This window comes from Passer montanus, unplaced genomic scaffold (assembly GCF_014805655.1).
Source record: "Passer montanus isolate IOZ18808 unplaced genomic scaffold, ASM1480565v1 scaffold20, whole genome shotgun sequence".
Classification (NCBI taxonomy): domain Eukaryota; kingdom Metazoa; phylum Chordata; class Aves; order Passeriformes; family Passeridae; genus Passer; species Passer montanus.
This window is the reverse complement of record NW_024366592.1, coordinates 6087645-6111064: the sequence shown is the minus strand read 5'-3', so window position 1 is coordinate 6111064 and position 23420 is coordinate 6087645. Positions and strand designations below refer to the sequence as shown.

Here is a 23420-nt window from a genome sequence, read left to right as displayed (position 1 = left end):
CCCCACCCCAACCAAAACCTGGCCATACAAACCCAATATGCAAGTTTAGTGAGGTTAGCTGTGACCAGTAACTGCTTATTTGATTTTTCATTTTAAAATAGATCTTTTCTTACTGTTTTTTTGAATGTGGGATGAGCGAGAGACTAAGATGAGCAGCACAACACAAAAGAGGTGCTATATTCAGTTGAATTTTAAGAGTGTGGTTTCTGGTGGTGGGTGTGGTAGTAGTTGGATCTTGCTGTATGCCCTTCAGCCTTAACTCTTAATTTAGCAATGCTTTTAATTTTGGAATATCTAAATAATAGCCAAAACTAGTCAAAGCCACCATGTTTTTGCCAGCTTCAGCAGAATAAACAAATGGAAGACTTGCAGGCACACCATTTCATAGAGGTGACAAGCCAAAAAAGTTAGGCAAATTTTCTGGTGAAGTTTAATTTGGAGATGAGAGGGTAGAGGCTGCTCACTTCATAACCATGGCTTCCAAAATGGTTATGTAGGACATGTTTACTGATTTATTAATCCTCTTCAGAATTCTAGAAAAGTTCATGAAATGTGTTGATGAGGTTCTTTCTAAAAGTAATAATAATTAAAAAAGAAGAAAATGGCATGCCAACTCCAGAAGTCTAGACCAGTAGAAGGCAAGACCTTCAACTAGTAAGGTGTTAGCTGGAAATGCTCTGAAGTCAGTGTTGTACACTGGCTGGTGTCCTTTCCATCTTTGGCAGAGCTGCCTTCCATTTATTAACCACCCTCATGTCTTCCAACTGAGATTGCAGCAATGGTGGACAAGAATGAGGCCAGTGTTTCAAGGGCTGTCTGGCCTCACTTTGCCTTTGTTTTTCTCTGCTCAGCTGCAGCTTTGGGAATTAGTGGTGGTACATTTCTATTGTAGAGTGTTAAATGTGCTGGGTTTGGGTCTATCCAAACTGAACTCTTGAGTTGTCACAGAAGTAGAGCAAATACAGGAGCTGACTCTGGACCTTGAACACAGAGACAATTTGGACTTACTGGTCAAACTTGCAAAGTCTTACAAGCTGCAGTCAGCTTGTGTGATTGCCATTACAGCAAACCATCAGAACTAAGTGTCTCTATCTTATCAAAGGTGTTGATGTGGCAACAGAACCTGGGTCTCTCCTTACTTCATGCTAATATTTTGGCTGTCTCCCTTTTCTGAGCAGTATTTAGACATGGTGCATCCATTACAAATAAAGTTATTCACATTAGATTAAGATGAAATGTTCTCCTGTGTGTTGTTTCTCTTTCCTTTGCAGAGCCTCACTGTTGTGACAAGTCCAGTTCCCAATCAGAACCTGGACATGCAGCCCTACGACCTGAGCATTGACATCTACAGCCGCTACATCTACTGGACCTGCGAGGCCACCAACGTCATCAACGTGACTCGCCTGGATGGGAGACCCATGGGAGTGGTGCTCAAGGGGGATCAGGATAGGCCCAGAGCCATTGTGGTGAATCCAGAGAAAGGGTATGTGGGGAAACTCAGGCCCAGGGTTTTGAGAATCAAGTTGTTTTCTTCTTACTGCAGCTTGTTTTCTGTTTGTCAGAATGAAAAACAACTTTGACATTTGTTAAGATGTCTTGGATTTATAGCAAAAATGTGGAAAGATCAAATTAACCTTTTTTTTCCTCTAATCATTCCTGTTCCAGATACATGTATTTCACCAACCTTCAGGAGAGATCTCCTAAAATTGAGAGAGCAGCATTAGATGGAACTGAGCGAGAAGTCCTTTTTTTCAGCGGTTTGAGCAAGCCCATCGCCTTAGCTGTTGACAGCCAGCTGGGCAAGTTGTTCTGGGCTGACTCAGACCTGCGCAGAATTGAAAGCAGTGACCTTTCAGGTAGAGTAGCACCTTAATTCAGTGACTCATTGGTGTGGTGTGGGTGTGGGGGAATGCAGAGAAAGGTGTCATCTTTTCCTTCCTACTATAAACAGTCTGTACTATGATTCTAATCACTCCCTGAATTCCCAGCCAGGGAATGTGCATGATTCATGCAGCGTGTCTTTACAGTTTCATGACTCTGTGATTTGCATTATTAATTGCTACACATGCTATTTACTTTGGTTTCTCACTGCAAAACCTTCGTGTAGTTTCCCAAAGTCAGTTGACGAATAAATAGCAGCAGTTTTGGAAATTGGACAAACAGGGTTGTTTTTAAAGGCATTGCTTTTGGTGCAGTAATCTGTCAATCAGAGGAAAGTTCCCTGTTAGTGGAAAAATATGTCCTGCAGAGTTGAAGCAGCAGGTGTCCAGGTTACTTTTGTACCTGTCATATGGGGTGAAAAGATGTGAGAAGGATAGACAAGATGTAACATCCCTCTGTCCTCAAAAGACAAAAACCTTCCTCTTCCAGCTGTGGAATTCTCCTTGCTTGCTCCCCAAGATTGGTTTTGCTGCTTTTCTCGCCTCCTCTATGAGTTCATTCAGCCCATTTAACAATAACCTAACAACATTATACAGAAAAAGACAAATAGAGAATGGTGTTCTCTTGGCTTGGAAAGCTGCACTGGTTCAGGACAGAGTCCAGCAAGCAACCAGAAGTGGAGCAAGAGAAGAGGGGAAAATTATATGGCCCAGATTGGGTAAGAAAGACAAATGTCTTTCATTTACCAGTCTAATCCAGCAAAGTGCTGGATCAGCTCAGCTGCCTCATGTAGCATCAGTACTAATTTGTGATACAGATTGGGCTGGATGTGAGAGCTGAAAACATAAAAGGAGTTATGACAGCTTGCAGTAATGTTTGTGGTAATGTCTTCCACTTATGACATGGTACCTTCATTCAAAGTAGCAGCATGTAACCCTGTTGACACCACTTGGATTTTCAGCCTTTTTTTAAGTTCCTAGAATAAGCTTTTGGTTTGGAAAACATTTTGTTTTTTCTAAATGGTTGGAATTAAAGCTCAGAAAGACAGTAATTTTTTTCAGTGGTGTGTTACTGGAAGATGCAGGGTCACTACTGAACTGTGATATGATGATTCTTTACTGTTTTAAAATGCAAAACACAACCTGAGTCAGTGAATTATTAAAGAACAACAACAAAAAAAGTGCTGTGGTGTTGTTTGGTACATTCCAAGCTGTCCCAGATCCAGGGTTTGCATGAGTAGAGTAACAGGCAGGAGAATATTACATGTGCTTTATTTCTGTCTTTGTCTGTTATCTGCCTGAAATTAGGACACCAGACAAGGAGATGGGTCTAAATTCTAATTCAGTCTAGCTTTAATGATTCTGCTTCTGGTTTTTTTTTCCTTAAAGATGTGGCTGCTGGATCACCAATGTTATGTAGTAAAAGTTTTTACTTTACAAACCATATTTCGAAGAGCACAAGAAAAAACCATTCCAAAACCTCCCTTGCGTTTTGCCATTTGCACCACAAATACATTGGTATAATCACCACAATGAATTGCTGACTGCTGAGATGCATTCCTGTGCTTAGGAATGCTGATTAATAAGCTCTTTTGACCAGCAGAGTAATTTTTCTGCATGTTAGCTTCTTAAAAACATTCAGTCTCTTGCTCTGTCAGTTCTATAGATTCCAGTACCCGTGAAGACAAGGACAGCTAGGATGGCTTTTATGTGATGTAGTCCTTCTTTTCCTCCCTGTCCTTCAGGCATACAGTTAGGACTTGGTTATTCTGCCCAAATGGGAGATCCTATTGAAGTTAACCAGATTCTTCACATGATTAAGGGGTTGTTTATGAAAAGATGACTGGAATTAGCTCCCTGCCATGGAAACTATTTGGAAATTAGTTCTTCTATTCCAGAATAATTAGTGCGATTTGGAAATGTCTAATGATTCTGGAATTAAGTAATTTTTATTTGGAAATAGAATGAGCTATGGGTGTGTCCGGATTTTTGTATTTATTTGGTTGGTTTTAAGTCTTTTTATAAATGGTATTGCTGGAAAGGGGATGGTGATGCCAGGAGACAAAGCTCCTCCTAATCATGTCTCCCTTTCATCTGACATTCCCAATAAAGGAGACTAGCACCCTGATGAGTCAGCTTTGGGTTTCATTGTTGGTTTATGGAAGAAGGGATTTAATGTCTCAATTTAGTCAGAAATAGTCAGTTACACATGGTCACAAATATTAAAAAGCAAGATTAAGACATTAAGGGAGTGAAAATATTAAGCTTCAGAGTTTTAGGAACATACTGCAAAATGCCATGCTGATTGACATGGGCATGGCAGAGCAGGGCATGTACAGACTACATTTGGGTAGGTCAAGGTTTTAGCTTTTGTATTCCTTCCTGTCTTCCTTGCATTTTACCCTATTCTCAGCTTAACTTTATTTCTCAAGATGCAGGTTTCTGTTTCTTACCTTTTCCTGACAGAATTAGTCATGTTATTGGAGTTTAATAGATGGTTGCAGTTATTTAGGTTGACTTACATCACTCAGTCTATTAATTTCTACATCAGTCTGGGTATAACCTCCTTCAGAATTCATCAACGTGTTTTCTTAATCAGATCATTGCTGGTGTTGCTCCAAAGTGGTGGTGAGAGCCCAGCCCAGCTGATTTGAATTCCCATGTTTTCCTTCAGGTTTTAATGCTTGGTAAATATTTGGAAGGTTACTTCTGAGCTCTCTGTGCATTTAGTGAAAAGGAGATAAATACATTTTTCATAGTTTGTTTCTAAGTCATCATCATTGATATAATGTTGATTAAATTCTCAAACAAAAAAAACCCTTCATGCTACTAAACAAAGCAGAGAGGGATAGAATTTATTCAAAGTATAAAATCATGAAGTACATGTGTCTTCTGTCCTGTAAAGTTATCTTGGGTGGCTAAGGTAGATTTTCTCCCCTGATATTCAGTTATTCTAGTATATTTGTACAGAACAAAAATATAAAAACTTAGGGTAAATCATTCTATGGATGAACAATGTCAAGCTATTGTTTGCTGTAGTAGAAGTGAAAAATAAGCACAGCAGTGAGCTCAGATATCAGAAACACCAGGATTTAGAGGTAAATTTTCAAGCTTTAGCTTGACTTGTGTGATCCTATTTCAGCTTCTCAAAATTGAAGCAGATTCCATGTGCTTTGCAAGTAATTTTGTGCTCAGAATCTGATCAACTCACTGAATATTTGACTGTTAATGAGCACGTCATCGTGTTAAATAAAGGAAGCATGGATTAAGCCTCCCTCCTGAGCCCTCAGGTTTTGACTAACATTTTTCTTCTGTGTGAATTACAAAGCCTTCACTGTCTTCAGAGTTTAGTGATACTTTTAAAGCAACTGTTGACTGTGTTCTGTTCATGTGGAGAGTTAACCATGAAATGTGACAGTTGCTCTTGACTGTATTAATGCCAGAAAATCTGGCATAGAAATCAACAGCCACTCTTCAGAGGTGTAAGGCCTCTTGTCTGCTCCTGGTGATTGCTAAAGGAACTCAGGAAAGTAAGGCTTTGCTAGAAAGAAAGGAGCATTCCCAGTTTAGCACTAATAGCTTAGTGGAGGTAATGTAGCTGAAAGAAAAGAACATGAGGAAGTCAGAAGTGTTAATCTCATCATTCATGTGAGAAGTCCTAATTACCCTGCTTTCACTTGGAATTTATCTTGTATGGGTTAGCTGAAGCCAATAATCCATTTTCTTATTCCCTGTTGTATGGCAAGACAAAGCAATTAATCTCTCAAAAAAGGGAAAGAATGAAAAGAACTACTGATTTCCATCATATTGATAAGAGACTGGAAAGGCTCATGAGAGATGAGCCCCTCCACTCCAGGTGCTTCTTAAATACGCTAGATATTTTTTGAGCACAAAAACTCTCTTCTTGGTGAAAGCTGAAAAAAATATATTTGATCATCTGTCTGCAAAATGCATTAGTCTTGCATCAGAGGACCCAGAATTGCCTGGGTTTTTGTAGCAGGCTTAGCCAGTAGCATAAAAATAGTGAAAAATAATGGTGTGAGTAGTGTAGGAGATGTTTCTGACAGTTTTGCCTAGTTGAACCAAAGCACTCTCTCCCTTCTGCAGGTGCTAACAGGATCGTTCTGGAAGACTCCAATATCTTGCAGCCTGTGGGACTAACTGTCTTTGAGAACTGGCTGTACTGGATTGACAGGCAGCAGCAGATGATTGAGAAGATTGATATGACCGGTCGAGAAGGACGTACAAAGGTCCAGGCTCGTATTGCACAACTCAGTGACATCCACGCTGTGAAGGAGCTCAACCTGCAGGAGTACAGTGAGTGCAATCCCTGCTTGCAGGTGCAAACAGAGCCTCTGAGACTCGAGCCAAGAGACACGAGCCTGTTGTGCCTTGTTGCTGATCAACATCAGTGCAGATGGAGGGGGTGAGAAGTTGGTATCGGTGCTGTTAGGTTGTTTCCTTCAGGCACTTGGCAACTGACTGGAATTCTATCACAGCTCCAGCATCATGTTTTGTTGCTGATGACAACTTGATTGGTAGTCCCATCCAGGCACCTGGCATTTGAGTGTCTCTAGACACCGTGGAAATATCCTGTTATCCCTAAGAGAGGACTTTCTGGATCATGCTGGTGCATTGCTATTGGGTGTTCACTGTTTAGGCAAGCACAGCTCTCAGGGCCTGTCACCAGCTGTCAATGTTTCAGTGCACTGCCTGCCTTGAAGGCAAAGTGAACAATTTTTGGTGGTGGTATTTCATACTGAAAGGGAATTGACAGAAGAGCAATGTTGCATTGCACAAAGGAAGTGTGTATTAAATAGCAATTTGTGTTGATCATGGCTGCATGTTAAGAAGTTTCTGCTTACCAGGCCTTTCCACACACACATGCTTGAAGTGGTGGGAGATTAATGGTTAAAGCAGTGGAGTTGCTGTCATCCTGGAGGAAATAGGCCTGGTTAGTAGGCTGTGGTGCATGCCTTGGAGAAATATGTAGAAAAATGTCTGGGGATGTTTAATTAAAACATCAGTGCAGACTACTACTAGTTTTGTGTGCTATTAATCTCAGTAAATCTGTCAGGAGTTCCAAGAGAAGTATGTTGTCCTTATTAAACATTAAAATGAAGAGACATATTTATCTAGAGCATGTTAATTTGAGTTTCAGAGATTGTGTGGAAGCTTCAGAATTTGTAAATTAGAAAAGTTTATTTTTTTAATGGTCTTTGGTAGAGAAAATGAAGTATGGAATCCAAGACATCTTTTTGTATTGCTAATGTGCGATTTGCTGTGGAGAACTACTGCTAGTAGCAAGAAGCAAAATGCTTGGAGTACTGTTCTAGTATAAATTCTTAAGAGTAGTTTCAGATCATCGAGAGTTATCAATGTATAATTATAGATGTGTGTAAAGGGAGAAATACACACAACAAAATACAACATTAACAGAGATTTCTCATTAATCCCCTCCCCAGGGGGTAGAGGGTAATGAAGAAATGACTGAAAGGTCATAAAATAATTGGGGATTTCTTATCAGTCCCTGTCTTATTTTTAAAATCCTAGGACAACATCCGTGCTCTCAGGATAATGGTGGCTGCTCCCACATTTGCATTGTGAAGGGGGACGGCTCCACGCGCTGCTCTTGCCCCGTGCACCTGGTGCTGCTGCAGGATGAGCTGTCCTGCGGAGGTGAGTCCTTCCCAAGTTCTGTGCCACTGAGCTCTTAGCTTTGGCCTTGGGGAGGGTCTCCATCTGCAGGGATGGCTTCTGAGCCAGAGGAATGTGACAGTGCACCAGGTGCTGTTACACACCTGTACAGACTCACCTCTTTCCCTCCACCCTCCAGCTAAATTTGCAGGTATTGAGAAGGAGTAAGTGAAGAAGAAAAAAATCCCTAACTGTTGAAAAAGGGTTTCTGTTCACCCTTTCTACTTAAGACTCACACTTCAGACTCAACTTATTATTTCAACTTCATTCTTTAATTGTATGATTTTTATTACTTTTTTGCTGTCACTCCCCATGCTCTGCCTTTTCAGGCAGTGGTAGATTCTCACATTCTGGCACATTGCACAGCCTGTGCTGTTTTGTTCTTCTCTGTTGTCCTCCCCAAGCTCACCCTGTGTGTGTCTTTCTGAACTGCAGTCCCAGGAGGGCAAGTGGCCTCCTTCCATGTAGATATGGCCACTGTAGCCCACGCCCTGGTGTCTCCAGGGGTGGGGCTGGAATGGGGGAGAGGACAGGCACTTTGGTGCCACTGGACTGAATGGATTTATTATGCAATCATCTCGCCATCGAGGCGACGTGTGGTCTCACAATGGAACAAGAGCTAACATAATCCAGATATTTTCTCAGAGCAAGTTTAATACCAGGCCAAAAAGCCGCAGGAGGAAAGGGGGATTAAAAAAAGGGAAAAGACCCACACTTACTTACTGCCTGAGATTAACAGTTAATGTAGTAAATGTTAAATAACAGCTAACAGATGTGTTGAGGTAGAGGAACTTGACTAGATGGAGCAGTTTTTTGTTTTAAAATAATTTTGACTGAATAGAGCTGTGAAGGGCACATAACTAGACACTGAGTCATAGTGCATCCATCTGCAGCAAATTACATCCTTTTAACATCTTCTATACAATGACTGTCAAACATGAAAAGGAGAGTAAGCCACTGGCTGTGTATACAGTGGTGTTGCAGGAAAGGGGGAGTTGAAGAGTATGATGACTTTGACTTGAAGTCTTACAAACAGAAAGGTGTGACAGTCTGAAGTGGGAAGGGAGGAAAATAAATGTGTTTTGAGTGTGCATGTTTCTCTGTTCCCCTTGTTCTTCGTCTGTCAAGCCTTCGTTGATGTGAGCCTGCATCAGTCACACTGGCCTCAAGGTCTGCAAAAGTGGCTGTGAACGCAGTGGCTGTGGAAGTGACCTTATGATGTGGCACGTTGCTCATCAGCTGCTTTGACATAGGAAAGCAGCTGCGCTCTTGTCCTTACCTGTCCTGATCTGCTGTTTGTTCACCTGGATGTTTAACTTCTATTTGTTTGCTTGATTTTCAAAGAACCACCAACATGCTCCCCTCAGCAGTTCACCTGTTTCACAGGTGAGATTGACTGCATCCCGGTGGCCTGGCGCTGCGATGGCTTCACTGAGTGTGAGGACCACAGTGACGAGAAGAACTGCCCAGTGTGCTCTGAGAGCCAGTTCCAGTGTGAGAGTGGGCAGTGCATAGACAGTGCCCTGCGCTGCAACGGGGAGGCCAATTGCCAGGACAACTCGGACGAGAAGAACTGCGAAGGTACGGGGGATACTGCCAAGTGGGATGGAGATGTACCTGTCACAGGGACACTGGGAGGAGTACCTCTGTTACTGCTGAGCAGGATTTGAAAAGATCCAAAGTTCTGCTAGTTTTTAAACTGGTCTGTTAAACAGAAGTTATTTCATAACTCCATACTTTCGTTTCTCTACTTGTGAAGTGGAAATTAAGAGCGATCTCCATCAGAGTGGCTTAAATGCTGTTTGTGAAAAGTACTATCAAAAATGGCGTGATTTTAAGCTCTAAAAACCTAGCATCTGGGAGCGAACTACAAAGTGGAGCAAATCCTTGTCATAGCTTTTTGTGTACCTTGTACTGAGTAAAGGTTTTGGGATTGTTTATTTTACAATACCTGAACAAAATGAGCTTTTCTGAATAAGCAGGAGTGAGAGACAGAGATTTCTGAAGATCTCCTCTGTAGAGCACAGCAAAAGGAAGAGTATTTAAGCCATCTTTAGAGAGGGAAGTGCTGTTGCCAGTACAATGAGAATTAAGTTCATTTTGGAGAGGACAGGTTTTGCTGGTGAAATCTGAACTGTTCCACCACTACAAAACATGAAATCTGAGTAAACTCACTCTATCCCAATTGCAGATGTAGTGAAGAGTTGTAGGGACAGCTTGTAAGCTTGAAAGGATGCTTCTTCTTTATATCCTTTCAGTGCATTTTCCTTCTTTGAGGAGACTGTTGAAATTACTTTAAATCAAGGCTAAATTCCTTTCCAAAAGATGTGCTCCAGCTCAAACAAAAACAGACCTGAAATTCCTGTGTGCTGAAAGGTGATTATTAGCCAGCTGAGATGCTGACATCTGAAAATGTGTTGCGCAAGTTAACTTCCCAGTTGTCATTCAGCAACTGGAGATGTCGGACTAGGGGCTGTTTATCACCTTCAAAGTGGTCCTGTTGCTGAGAGTGTTCAAGTTCATTACAAATCAGAAAAGCCTTTAGTTTGACTTCTTAATTCAGCTGAAGACAAAAAAGGATTTCTGGATTTATGAGAAACAGGAGGCAGGAATATGTGGAAACAGCAGCAGCCAACACCTTGCCTGCAGCACCTTTTATTTTTTCAGTGTACTAGCAAAGCTTCAGTTTTATATTTTGTCCTTTGTTTCAGTTTAAAAACATAATGTCAAGTTGTCAACATATTGTCTCATGATTGAGGACTTTTCTGGTTTACAGGAAGAGCACAAGGACATCAAGAAGGACATCTATCTTTCTTAAACAATTTTATTATCATGGTTTGGCAGATTTATTTTTCATAACTTAATTCTTCTCTCTTATATTACAGTAAATGCTTGGGTTTGGAGATTCTCACGGTAATATTGCAATAACCATGTCCTGGGATAAGTGCCTGTCTTCTGAATGGCCTCTGGGTTATTTTAGATGAGGGTCACTTTATCTTGTAGTGTTCTTACTGTAAGCAGGCAGTAAAGCCCAGGTACCAGTGTGCACTGTCCTCAACAGAACACTGAGTCACTTGTTCTGCAGGGTTCACGTGACTGACTGACAGTGTTCCACTGACTACTTCCAGAAATGAAGCTTGCAGCCCTCCAAGCTCTCCCAAGATACTCCTGATTGTATGCTTTGGTGTCTTTATTTCCTAATGATTTTCAAGAGAAGTTTCTGGTGCTGACTGTTGGCGTGGGGGTTCTTTGCAGTGCTGTGTTTAACGGATCAGTTCCGCTGTGCCAGTGGGCAGTGCATCGGGAAAAGCAAGAAGTGTGATCACAACCTGGACTGCAGTGACAGCTCTGATGAGCAAGGATGTTGTAAGTGTACTGCCTGAGACTGGAGACTCGGTTGCAGCATACAAAATTTGCTTCTCACCTTTCCTGCGAGTTTGATTTTATTCCACCAAGCAGACTGAATTAGTTGTCCCCAGAATTAATGCTTCATAACTGCTGTCATGCAACTAATGCATAATGTGGTGGAATAGGAATAACAAAAATAATTTGTATTCTGAAAAAGTAGTTTCTGAGGCAGAGAATGCCTCTTATGTTTCTTTTTACTGTTTTTTTTAATTTTAAAAGAAGTAAAAGGTTTTTTTTACTGTAATGTTTATATGCTGAGGTGGAGCAATGTTAAAAAATATTTATTAGCATGAAGCGTTCATATATAACTTCTCTGCTTCATGGTTTTCTCATCCAGAGAATTAATAGCAGGTGCTTTTAGAATCAGAGGAGCACTCTGTTTATAGAGTAAACCTTCTAAAATGTCTTTGTTTTATCTTGAAAGGATGTAATTCTGAGCTTGATTTCTGATTTGTAACATGTGATATCCCCTACCTTGAAATCTCCAGGGCTCTACAAGAAAGCCACTGCCTTTAAAATTCCAACTCAAAAGTTCACTTTCACTGTTGGTGCTTGAAAAGAAATTGTAAATAGAGACATCTTGTCTTGTGTTAGAGGTCCATATACCACAGCTGGCACACAGATAATTTGAAAATGCAAAGCCAGAGTTGGACCCTTGATCTTAGGAAGGAGTATTAAGAGATGTTCTGTCATGCTACCAAGTCACTACTGACATTATCACAGGCTTGTGTAGTTCCCTTTATTAGACTTCGTATGTTCTCCAGTTTTTTAACAGAGGATGGAAAATTGGCCCACCCAGAATAAGATGGCAGTTGTCACCATCCCTCTTTCACTATGATCAGAAGTCTGTTTACTTATCTCTGTAGACTGTGACAAGCTGGTTCAAGTGTGGGTTTGGTGTTCAGGGAGAAGAAAATGTGTTGAGGAAAAAAAATTCAGTAATGCTTAAGATGTAAAACACTGACTAGAACAGAAAATACTTTAAAGTCTGCCTTTCTTGTCAAATTCATGAGCACAGGCAGGGGGTTGTCAGTTACTCCCAGAAATATCATTGCTTAGAATTGGTCTTGTAGGGAAAGTCACTCATTTTGACTGTTGAATAATTGTTTTGGGTACAGATTCCTCGTAAGGTGGCACTTCTCAGGCTGATGCTCAGCTGTATCTGTAACCATAAGTCTGGGTCAGATGTGGAGTAGTTTAGGTAGTTTCATGAACAGCAGCAAATCCCAAATTCATCACTGCTGAACAGTCAAGGTGGTACACCATAAGTGATTGCTAGACTGCTAAGAAAAGGGAGTGCTAGTCTGTTACCCTGATAGCTGAGGTGTGACATTAAAAGCAGTTGTTGCCATCTTCAGTGACAAGAAAAGAATAAGAGGAGTCCCCTGTACAGTGTCATCTGGAGATATGGCTATGGGTCTTGTTCAAGTTCAAAGGAAAGCTCTGCTTGTCAGCCTGAAGCAAGAGCAGGGCCATCACTCCCCCTGCACATGCATGTACTTACTGCTCATTTCCTGTTATTTGTGATTGGAAAAACCTCATGGCATGTTTGGAGGTCATCTTGGAGGCTGCAGGTAGCCCTTATGGACACTCAGAGTCTTTGAACAGACCTGTCCTAGGGCCTGTTTGTTTCTCCCATATATTAATTTGAAAGTTGTTGTCTGCCTGCAGAAGGGGAGGAAAGTGGAAAGATGCAAGAAAAACTGATGTTGGTCTTTACTTACATGGTCTGATTTTCCTTTTCCCTTTTAGACACAACGGAGGAACCTGCACCACAGCCCAACAACACCATAGGCTCCATCATTGGTGTGATCCTCACAGTCTTTGTGGTGGGAGCAATGTACTTCATCTGCCAGAGGGTGCTGTGCCCACGCATGAAGGGTGACGGGGAAACCATGACCAATGATTACGTGGTGCAAGGGCCAGCCTTGGTGCCTCTGGGCTACGTGCCTCACCCAAGCTCTCTGTCAGGGTCTCTGCCTGGTGAGTAAAGGGAGTGATCCTTGTCCCTGGCACCCCACAGCTGCACTTGAGGATGCTGTGCATCTGTGTACAGGAAATGTCTGCTCCAGATGCACTTCTTGGAAGCTGTGGGAAGCCAGGACTGCCAAGGCTTGTTGCCATCCTTCTTCACAATAATGAACTGCTATTGTACCTGTGCTGTTCACAAGCGTTTAGGTACTTAGCAAAATCTAAGCTTCAATAAATGCACGCATTGTGCATTTTCTTCTTTTGCAGCTAAGGAATCCCCTTTCTGGGCTATTGTAGCACCAGCAAAGTTTCACAACAGTACAGGGTAAAGTTACACAGAGTTATATTCATGGGACTTTAAACATTATGTAATTATTCTTGGTAGGTTTGCAGTCTAAGTTTGTATGCTTGTGAGACTTCTTGCCAAGTCTGTAATGATCAGCAATAACTTTGGTCTCAGCTTATTTCATTTAACGATGAATTTTCCAATACCAGTCCAAGCACATGATACTACCGCTGTTCAAAAAGTAAAACTTAACCACAACATTGCACTTCATCTGTATGCATTGCTTCTGTATATATTGATTAAATATGTACTGTAACTTGTGGCTTTTAGATCCAGCAGGCTCCTTTCACAGCATAAGTTGGTTTTAATACCAAGATAATTAATTTTGGGTTTCCAAGTTCTGCTTATACTGCTGTTGTCCTCCGGATTATTTTTTTAAGCTTCTTTTTGTCTGTGAATTGAGGAAGAATTGAATAGTGACATACATCTCTGTTCTTCAGGTATGTCTCGAGGTAAATCTGTCATCAGCTCCCTCAGCATTATGGGAGGGAGCAGTGGCCCACCCTATGACAGGGCCCATGTTACAGGAGCCTCCTCCAGCAGTTCTTCGAGTACCAAAGGCACTTACTTTCCTCCAGTAAGTCATTCTGGTATTCATAAACCTTTAATAACTTCCAGGGAAGTGACAGTGTCTTTCTAAAGGTCAATCAATTGACAGATTAATGTTTTGATATAGAATTCTAGTCTAATAAACTTGTTTGGATATGGAATAAGTGATTTTGAAAGGGAAGAGGATTGTCTTTTTCCAAAATGGTCTAGAAATTTTCACTTAATTAAAAAAAAGGTTGTGAGAGAAGCGCCAGGAAGAAAGACATTAGATTGAATGTCAGGAGAGATGAAAAAATCCCTGTAGAAGTTGAGCAGCTCTGGCAGAGAGATCTCCTTTCATTATACTCTGCCATGTGCCTCTGAAGGTAAAACTAAGGTTGATTCTGTACAGACCTTTGAAGGAATTAAAATGAAGCTTTGTGTCATGTGTCTTACAAGTGACGGGTAAAGAAGTAAACAAGTGTTTTGCAGTTCCATAACATCCCTCCATCACAAATGTGCAGTGTGCTGCACTAATGCTGTGTAACAGTTGGTGCCAGCCCCAGGGGCTCCCTGTCTCTTCACTTCTGGCATCTGTGGTGGTTGGTTTGGGTATTTTTATGGAGCTCACCAAGCCACTGTCGAGTGTTAAAGAGTCCCATGCTTGGTCAGTGAAGGCTGGAATCTTCAACTGTCGGTTCTCAGTTCTGAGAATCAACTGATCAGGTTTCAAATCTGCTTTAAATTAACCCAAATACATGGAGTAAGAACATGCCTGCATAGGGAAGGAATGCTTGCCTTGGCCAGCATGCTGCAAGTATTATAATCAGAGCAATACTGCAGCTTGCAGGAGCAGAGCTCTGCCAGTCTGCCTTGGGCAGTGGTGTCCCTAGTGACAATCTAGAATTGAACAGCTTGCTGCAACTTTACTTCTCAGCACTGGCTGTGTCAAAATAGCCAAAGCAGTCAGTGTTTTTTGAGAAGAGCTTAGTTGTAGCCAATAGGAATGGCAACAAATGGCATTTCCAGGGTCTGCTTAAGAGCTGGGGAATAAACAGGAAAAAATCCTGTTTGCTGGGAGGGCTATGTATGCAGTTCTTTACTTAAGGTTCCTATTAGACAGTACTAAAAACTATAAACTGGTGTTTTCTCAAGTTCCCTTTGTATCTTTCCTTTTTAAAAGTGCCTTTTTCCCTTTCTTACTCCTTAGATTTTGAACCCACCACCATCACCAGCTACTGAACGTTCACACTATACCATGGAATTTGGTTATTCTTCAAACAGCCCATCCACTCATAGATCCTACAGGTAATTACTGTTACAATAGCTTCTGTCAGGATCAAAGCAGTTAGTGTAGAAAATGCAGAATAAAGGCAGCCTCTGCTCTGGAAGAATTACAATCAAAGGCCCTAATTCTGCAAGCACTAAACTGGTGCTTAAATGGCTCCTCTCACAGCATAATTTGGTTTTAATACCAAGGGCTCACGTGTACCATGTCACTGCTGCCTGTGTGGAAGTGCAGCACTGTTTGAGGCAAATCATGCACTAAGTGAGCAGTGATCCATCCCTGGGGGTTATATTCCTTAGGGAGAATGACAGCACTCATCACAAAACTAACTACATGCCAAAAGAAATGCAGTGCCATGAGTATTTTGGAGACAAAAAAAAAACTTACCCTGGAGTGAACCCTGCCTTTTTTAGGCTTCTGCCATAAATAATTTGTCACGTAATTATCAGAAATTATATGCAAATACCCTGTGGAGGAAAAGTTGGCAACATAAAGGCTAATAAGTCAGAAGTAACATTGTTGCCTAGATAAAGCACAGGATTTCTGGTTTGACACATTAAGGGTTAATATCTGGAAAAGATTGCTAACCTTTTGCTTTATTTTCTCTTGACTAGTATTTATGAGCATGCATTTTATCTGTTTGAATGTATTTTTCTTACCTTCCCTGTAAGAATGCTGGAGTTATGATTTTATAGCAAGTTACCAAAAATAGAGCCACATACCCCTGCTACCCAAGGCTGTAAAGATTCCCCTCCCAAATCACCAGTAGATGTGGTCAGTGAGAAGAGAGTGCTGTATTTGTGTGAAAGATGTGCCTCCCTAACACAGAGCCTTTGGGGGCTTTGGGTAATGAGGTCTCTGGGGCTGAACAGACATCTCCTCTCCATTAGCAGAAAATATGGCCTCTGTTGTGCAGAAGGTCAGACCAGATGTTTATAATGATCCCTTGCAGCCATATGAAAAATCTTTTAAAATTACAAGTAATTTTCTAATGAAAGAAACCAAATTCAGGCACCAGCATGGGTCATCTGCTGGTTAGCTGATGTGACTTTCAGTATTATAAATTATATTCGGGATGTAGCATAGGGGTTGATATTTTCCAAATGCTCCCCCACCCAAAAATAAACACTGCTCTTGCTGCTTCTGATCTTACTTCTTTCCTAATATTCTGACCTGACTATAGAGGAGCTGCATCCCTCCTGTTCCCAGCCACTGACTGTGATGCTGGGAGTTGTAGTTACCATGCACTTCTCTTTCTAATTTGTTTCCTTGAAACTATCTTGGGCTCATTTTAAAAGATATTTTGTGGTAGCAGCCCTTGAGAATTTCATCCCAGTTACTTCTCTAAAGAATGCTTCTCCTGAGTGTGCCAGGTAATTTTCAGTCCTTCTGTCTGGCCTTGGAAGTCAGTATCCAGAAACTGCCTAATGGAAACAGAATCATAATTGCAACACAGCTGTTACAGAGGCACATGCACACCCGTGCCCTCCCTGTCTTAGCAGCAACTTTTTCTGCCTCAATTAAGCCCTTAGGGAGCCTGTTGTGGGCTGTGACAGGAGCAGTGGCTGAGGACATTCTGTGGCACAGCACCAGCTCTTACAGGTGCTCCTTGCACCTCTGAAACATCTGGAGACTGGGAAGCACTGAGCAAACCTGGGCTCTCCAGGGATCTTGGCAGCAGGGAATGCTGTGGCTGGCAGGGAACTTCAGCCCATCAGTTCCACTCTCTGCCACGGGCAGGGACATCTTCCACTAGCCCAGGTTACTGCATGCCCTGTCCAGGAGCACTTCCAGGGACGGGGAACTAACAAACACTACGGATTAAATTAACCCAAAGGGGATGATAGAATACTTCCACCAAACGCGGCCCGCTGTCCAATTCCATCCGTTCGGGGCACAAAATTCATTTTCCGCCAGTAAAGCCCAGCGCTGTAGCCCTTCCGCAGGGTAGTTTGGCGAGGTTGCCATTATTGTAGAGTTTGCTTTGTGTTCCCACCTTCCCTTTGAGGGGAAGGAAGAGTGACCCTTTCTCCCCGCGCAGCTACCGGCCCTACAGCTACCGGCACTTCGCGCCGCCCACCACGCCGTGCAGCACGGACGTGTGCGACAGCGACTACGCGCCCAGCCGCCGGCTGCCCGCGGCCGCCGCCAAGGGCTACACCAGCGACCTCAACTACGACTCGGAGCCGGTGCCGCCGCCGCCCACGCCGCGCAGCCAGTACCTGTCGGCCGAGGAGAACTGCGAGAGCTGCCCGCCGTCGCCCTTCACGGAGCGCAGCTACTCGCACCACCTGTACCCGCCGCCGCCGTCGCCCTGCACCGACTCGTCGTGAGGGGCAGCCCCCCGCCCCGCGCCCGCTGTAAATACCCACGTTGTTCTGAGGTTCTGAGGGCAGGGGGGACTGTACAGCTCGGTGCGGGGCGGAGGGGCGCTGGAGATGTTTGTACAGAAGAATTCAAAAAAAAAGAAAAAAAAAAAAGGATATTTATATATTTTTCTTAAACAGCAGCTGCTGCTTGTGCCATAAGGAGAAGAGAATTTTTTTTGTATAAAAGAAGCCAGGCGTTTGTACAAAAAGTTTTTATTTTTGCAAGCGGAACACAAAAACATGCCTTAATCCAGTGAAGTGGCTGAGCGCGTAAGGAAATGGAAGGACTGGGATGTGTTTCTTGTCCGTGGGTTTTGTCAATACCAAAAATGTTTAAAGTAATTAATAATAAAGAAGTCCGTCTCAGAGCAGCATACCATAGATACTTGGAAGTAGCCAAATAACCTCTATGTTAACTGCAGAGGGCCAGCAACTGAAGTTAAACTTGAAAATGCAGTCAGGACAGATATTAACCTTACACAAAGGGCTTTGTTTTCTACAGGAATACAGCAGTCGTAGCAGTGAATCCAGAAAATCAATTGCACACTTTTTTAAATGAATGCACCTCTGTTTTTCCTTAATGCATTTAACAAATGAGAGCGTTTAAAGCTTTCTCCCTGCTTCTGGAATTTCAGTTATTTTTGTTGGGTGTATCTTAAAATTTGGTTTTTAACCCCAGTTAGGTTTTCTTGTCTTTTCTCCATCCTTTCTTCCTGCCCGTGTCACTTAAATTCATGATATTTCTATTTAAAGTACTGCTAGAACTGGGCTGCTGTAAATGCCGGGTTTTCTCCTAATTAGCCTTGTCATGCAGTGATTATCATGCTATACATTACCCTCCTCACATTGCCAGCGTGGTAGGACTCTGTTTTGTACCAGGTCAGTACGATTCTCACATCATTGACAAGGGTAATATGCATATACCTGAATGATTTTTAGTCCCTTAAAAAAGAAAATCTTATTTTGACCTAGTGCCCACAAAATGTCAAATATTTTTATACCACATATAATATAGACAGCATATTTATAATCTATAAATTTAACCATGGATTGTTAGTTTTACTGTAAATGAATAATATATCCTTGCAGTACTTTCAGTGTATATTGATATCACAGTATACAAATCATATATATAAATATATATATATATTATTTTTTCCTAGTAAGGAAGCATTTAACTTTCAGTGGAACAACTGTCCATAAGAAAAATTGATGTTTTGATCATTGGAAGGGGTTCCCCTGCTGTATTAACTGCTCACGTTTTCTCTGTGTTAGGTAAAGCCAGTTTTTCTCAGTATGATTTTGACATACCTCCTCTTTTGCGTGGTGTGAGTTTAATACTTAAGTATTAACCGCTGTGAATGTCAAATTTTAAGATATTCTTAACCAAACCATTTTATATTCACATCTCTATTTTTGTATATTGTCATATTTCGCCCCTTCTCCCATCAGCCTCACCATGGTGATTTTCACAGGGAGATTATTAATCGAGTGAAAACATTATTTGTGTAGTTTAAGGGGCAACCTAGGATATTGTTAACTCCTCTTGGACTCCAGTGCAGTGCTTTGAATTTGTATGTCTGCAGCAGAGCACACAGTATGCCTGGTCTGAGGTGGCATTGTGCATTTGCACCTTCTTTTGACATCTCCTCCACTGAAGGTGCTCAGTGCCTTCACAGACTGGCCCTCTGAGTCTTCTCTCTCAAAACAAAGGTCCTGGGAGCTCCTGCCCCCTCACCTTTGGGTATGGAATGGGGATAGCAACTTTCCAGAGGCGCCTTTTGGGTTTTACTGTTCTGTTGCTTCCTTCCCAGCCAGTTTCAACTAAAAGAGAATCTGTCTGAAAAGATGGCATGGGCTTGCAATTGATGCTGTTGACAAAATTAGTGACAAATTATTCTTGCTAGCTGCCACTCATCTGGAGTGCTGGATCCTCATTTGGTTTCAGCTCCAAGGAAAACTGTCATTGGGATTCCATCTGTAATAAGGGTTTTTCCTGCTAGTCCAGAATACCTGAGGAATCTTTAAACAGCCTTGGTGATCTCCAGGCTATTGCTGTTGGTCTCTGAAGATGGCATACTGAGGGGGTTTTTGCCCAGCTGCATTCTAGGTTTCTAGGAATTGTGGTAGCTGTTCTTCTGGCTCTTCCTTGCTGGTGGAGAAGCTTCCTTGTGTTGTCCAGCAGGATGGATGTTGAGGAGGGTGTTGTGAACTATAAGGGAACTGAAAACCATATATATGAAGGGGGGAGGGCGGGTGTGTCAGGGTGGGGGTGAGGCTGGCACACCGATGAGAATTAGAATTTCTCTGTTGTTTACATTTTTTCATGTGCAGCATTCCGTGTGGGGTTCACATGTGGAAACTTGCACTAATGAACTCAGAAGAATATTGTATTGTTGTATCTCAGTCCAAGTGCTTGTACTGCAATGGCAATGGTCTCTTCTTGCAAAATGCTTTTTTCTCAGTGTGCCAATTTCTTTTTGAAAAACTCCAGGATGGTTGAGCTTAAGGAGTGGTATCCTCTTTCTGGTGCAGCTGGACTGTCTCACTGAGGCATCCCCTTGGAGGGAGCTTCCTGCAGGCAATCTGTGTGTTAATTATAAGCAAGGATTTCTTTGGAAGAAAGACATTCTCTGCATATGGCTTGTGCTGCCTCCTGTGCTGGTTTACATCCACATAACCCAGCTGAAGTCAGTGGGGTTGCCATAAAATTCCGTGTAGGATTTGATCAGGTCTTTCTGATACAGATGTTTCGATTTGTGCATCAAATATTTTGGGTGCTCTGGGAGGTTCATGAGAGTGGAAGTGGACAGGCTGGGGTTTTCCACTGAAAATATCCAGCACAGAGAGCAGGCTGTTCCTTGTCTGGGCAGGAAGCTGTCATATGAGTTTGTAAATACATGTATTTTCTCAGTAAATCTGGAGTAAATTTTTGAAAGAGCTGCTGATCTGTGAAACTTCTCTTGGGCAGATCTCCAAATTATTGATGCAACCAGTACCCACACCTGATACATTCCCAGTGGAAAAATGCTGAGACTGAACATTTTCTCTTTGTTGACCTTTGGAATTGAGCCAGTTGTGATTCATATTCTCTCTCTCTCTTAGTGAGGATCATCTTTTCTCCTGCTTCTCCAGTTGACTGAGGTATTAGGATCATAGATAACACAGACATGCCTATTCAGGAGATTGCTGAAGTGGATTTGCTGCATTAGCATGGAAGGGCTGTCACTGATGGCAGTGGAAATTGTTCCTTGTCCTTCCAGTTAAACATAAAGGTCTTTATCCTACAGCATCAGGTACAGTAGGGCGTTGACACAGGGACCCTTGTGTACCTTTTCCTCTCTGTAGATACTGGGCAGTTCTGGCTGGCTGCCTGGTGATGGGAATAGCTGGCATGCCCAGTCTGTTGTACCTAAAAAACAGAACAAGACATTACAGCATAATTTTTTGAAAACTTTGCTTGTTTAAATGGCAGCATTAGTGAGCCCAAAGTCTACCTTTTAAAGTTGTACCTGGCATGCCATGGTGCATGCAGTTCATGGCTTCCTAAGGGGCACTCTTCATTTCCCCGCTGCTTTTAGATACCAAGATATTTGTTAGGAAATAATTTCAATGTGATAAATGGAACATGCACATGGCATCTGCATTTGAAATAAAGAATGGTCTCCATGAATATAAATTCATAAATAATAAAATTTCATGTGCACATACATTAAATGAAATATTTACAGTAATGCAGAATACATAAGTGAGCCATTTGATATCAAAGGATTCACTTTGCTGTTGAAAATTTGAATTGAAACTTTCTGCACTGTAAATTCTGGATTTCTGCCCCAGCATTTCCCTTCCCACGTGCAAGTACAAGTGCCTGTGCAGGTACCCAAATCTTTGATGATGGGCACTTACCCAAAGCTGATCATTTTCTCTTGTGCATAGATTCAGCCTCCCTGACTCCCAGAGTGCTGATGCTGAGTGTTGTCCTGCTGTGTCTCACCCACCCTGGGCTCCTTTTGGCCAGGTTGTGCAACAGACAGCAGAGCACCTGAATCCTTAATGCTCTGTCAGGCCAGGCAGGAGAGGGAGCACATTTCTTACACAGTTCCCCTACTTTTGGAGTCCATTTTGCAGATGAGTAAAGCTCCTCTGTGTTTTGTAGGGACATGAAAAGCAGTCTGCTGCAGCCCTAGCCTAATTATGAAGAAAATTGCACCCAAACTGCTTGACATGGCAGGTGCTGCAGTCAGCTGCAAGTGAAGGTGCATGTGGAAAATCCCTGTCATTCCTATTTATTACTCTAATGGGCCTTGATGCAAGCTCTGCATTGCTTCTCTGTTTATTCTCTAGAGATGGCTTCATTGGTAAGTCCTAAACACAGTTTAAGCTCTAAAGTAGTTAAACCTGTGCTAAGATGAAGAAAAGGCCACTGTCTTGAATATAATTTCCATTCCTGATTGCTTGGCAAATCTCAGATTAATTAATTAGGACCATTCTGGGGGGAACTCTTGAGCTACAGAACTCCCTGGTCACACATGCTGTTGGATCAGATGACTTCTTCAAAATAACTATTAAGAAGAATTCAATAACTTTCTTTTCCTGACCTTTTTGCCTTGATCATGTTTGTCACACAGTTTTTAAGCATTGCTATTCAGAAATTGCTTTCATAGCAATGAGATTTTTTAATTGCATTTTGGTGTTGGTGTGGCTTGAAAATTAACCTTTAACTTAATGGCAGGTGACATATAAACGTTGCCAATAAGTTAGGAATGAACTAATAGTTTGAAAAGGGTTACAAAACAGTCAGTTTCTTTTCTAAAAGAAATCAAAATACAGTAATGATCCAAAATTTTCTTTCTTTTCCATCTTTTAAAAGAGAAGGAATTTATAGGGACTGGTGACTCACACCAGAACTGTGCAGGTAAGTGAAGTGTTGGTGTTTGATTCAGGATTGTCCTAGCAGAGGGCAGGGTGGTTGTTACAAACTGTTGGAGAAGCAGTGTTCCCCTCTCTGAATGAACCAGGAGCAGCTCTGAAATCCTGATTAAAATTGCTGCAGCCTTAAGCCATGCAGGGGAGAGTCAGTGGAAAAGGGCAGTTTTTTTTTGTAAAGAGGATACCACCAGGCTTGAGCTGAACTAGCCTTGTTTGCAAGTGAAGGATCTGGTGCTGCTTTCAGATTTTAACTCTTTGTTTTGTTTTTGGTTTGTTTTGTTTGTTCTTTTTTTGTAAGCTTTAATCACTGTTTGTCATTGTCTTAAAGCCAGCTGGTGTCTCTTGTTCATCAACTTCAGTACGATGGTGCTTTGCAAGGATGTATTTATATTATAATGGCCAACATTTGGCCAGCCCTATTCACTCATTCACTAACTTTTTTTTTTTTTTTTTTTTTTTGTAAAATAAAGTGCTTTACTTGTACGGTGTATATAAACCTTGTACAAAAATCCTTTCCAATTATTACTATAAACTGAGTTGTAACAAATGAAATGTTGATTTTTATAATAAAACTAAGAGTGAAAAAGGAGAGGTATGTTGCATTTTATTTCAGCATCTGGAGGACAGGTAATTAAAGGTACAATGTGTGTCTTTGCTTTCCATAAAAGTCAGAATGGGCTGAGTTTTCTGATGCTGTAGAAGGCTCTGCAGACACATGGATTTGCAGTGCAACTGACGATTTTTTAAAGCTTAAAGTCTCAATTATTGATCCCTGAGGTTGGTTTACCAACCAGATTATTTTACCAAAGGAATCTTTATCAGGTGCCAGGTGACCGTTTTGGACACTGCTGATTCTTGAAATCTCTACGGAAATGTTCACCAAGAGAGAAACCTTTAACTTCAAAATGTGAAAGAAATTCCCCCAACCCCTCGTCCTGTTGCTGTAACAAATAATTGGAGAAGAACCAGTTCTGAATTTATAAACTCAGCACAGGAATTCCCCA

General features: G+C 41.8%; 1 protein-coding gene across 4 annotated transcripts in view; it reads left to right on the top strand.

The window, feature by feature from the left end:
- The window catches only part of LRP6 (LDL receptor related protein 6), a 116308-nt gene extending 93314 nt beyond the window's left edge, over positions 1–22994 (top strand). For 3 of the 4 annotated variants that reach the window (XM_039708072.1, XM_039708073.1, XM_039708070.1), the window contains 10 exons: positions 1272–1483; positions 1666–1856; positions 5988–6197; positions 7434–7559; positions 8922–9158; positions 10833–10943; positions 12738–12968; positions 13743–13879; positions 15041–15138; positions 17160–22994. In XM_039708072.1, the coding sequence (XP_039564006.1) occupies positions 1272–1483; positions 1666–1856; positions 5988–6197; positions 7434–7559; positions 8922–9158; positions 10833–10943; positions 12738–12968; positions 13743–13879; positions 15041–15138; positions 17160–17451 (1845 nt within the window). In that variant the 3' untranslated portion in view covers positions 17452–22994. The remainder of the gene's footprint in view (positions 1–1271; positions 1484–1665; positions 1857–5987; positions 6198–7433; positions 7560–8921; positions 9159–10832; positions 10944–12737; positions 12969–13742; positions 13880–15040; positions 15139–17159) is intronic. The other variant, XM_039708071.1, reaches the window with a different exon arrangement.
- Positions 22995–23420: the final 426 nt, after the last annotated feature.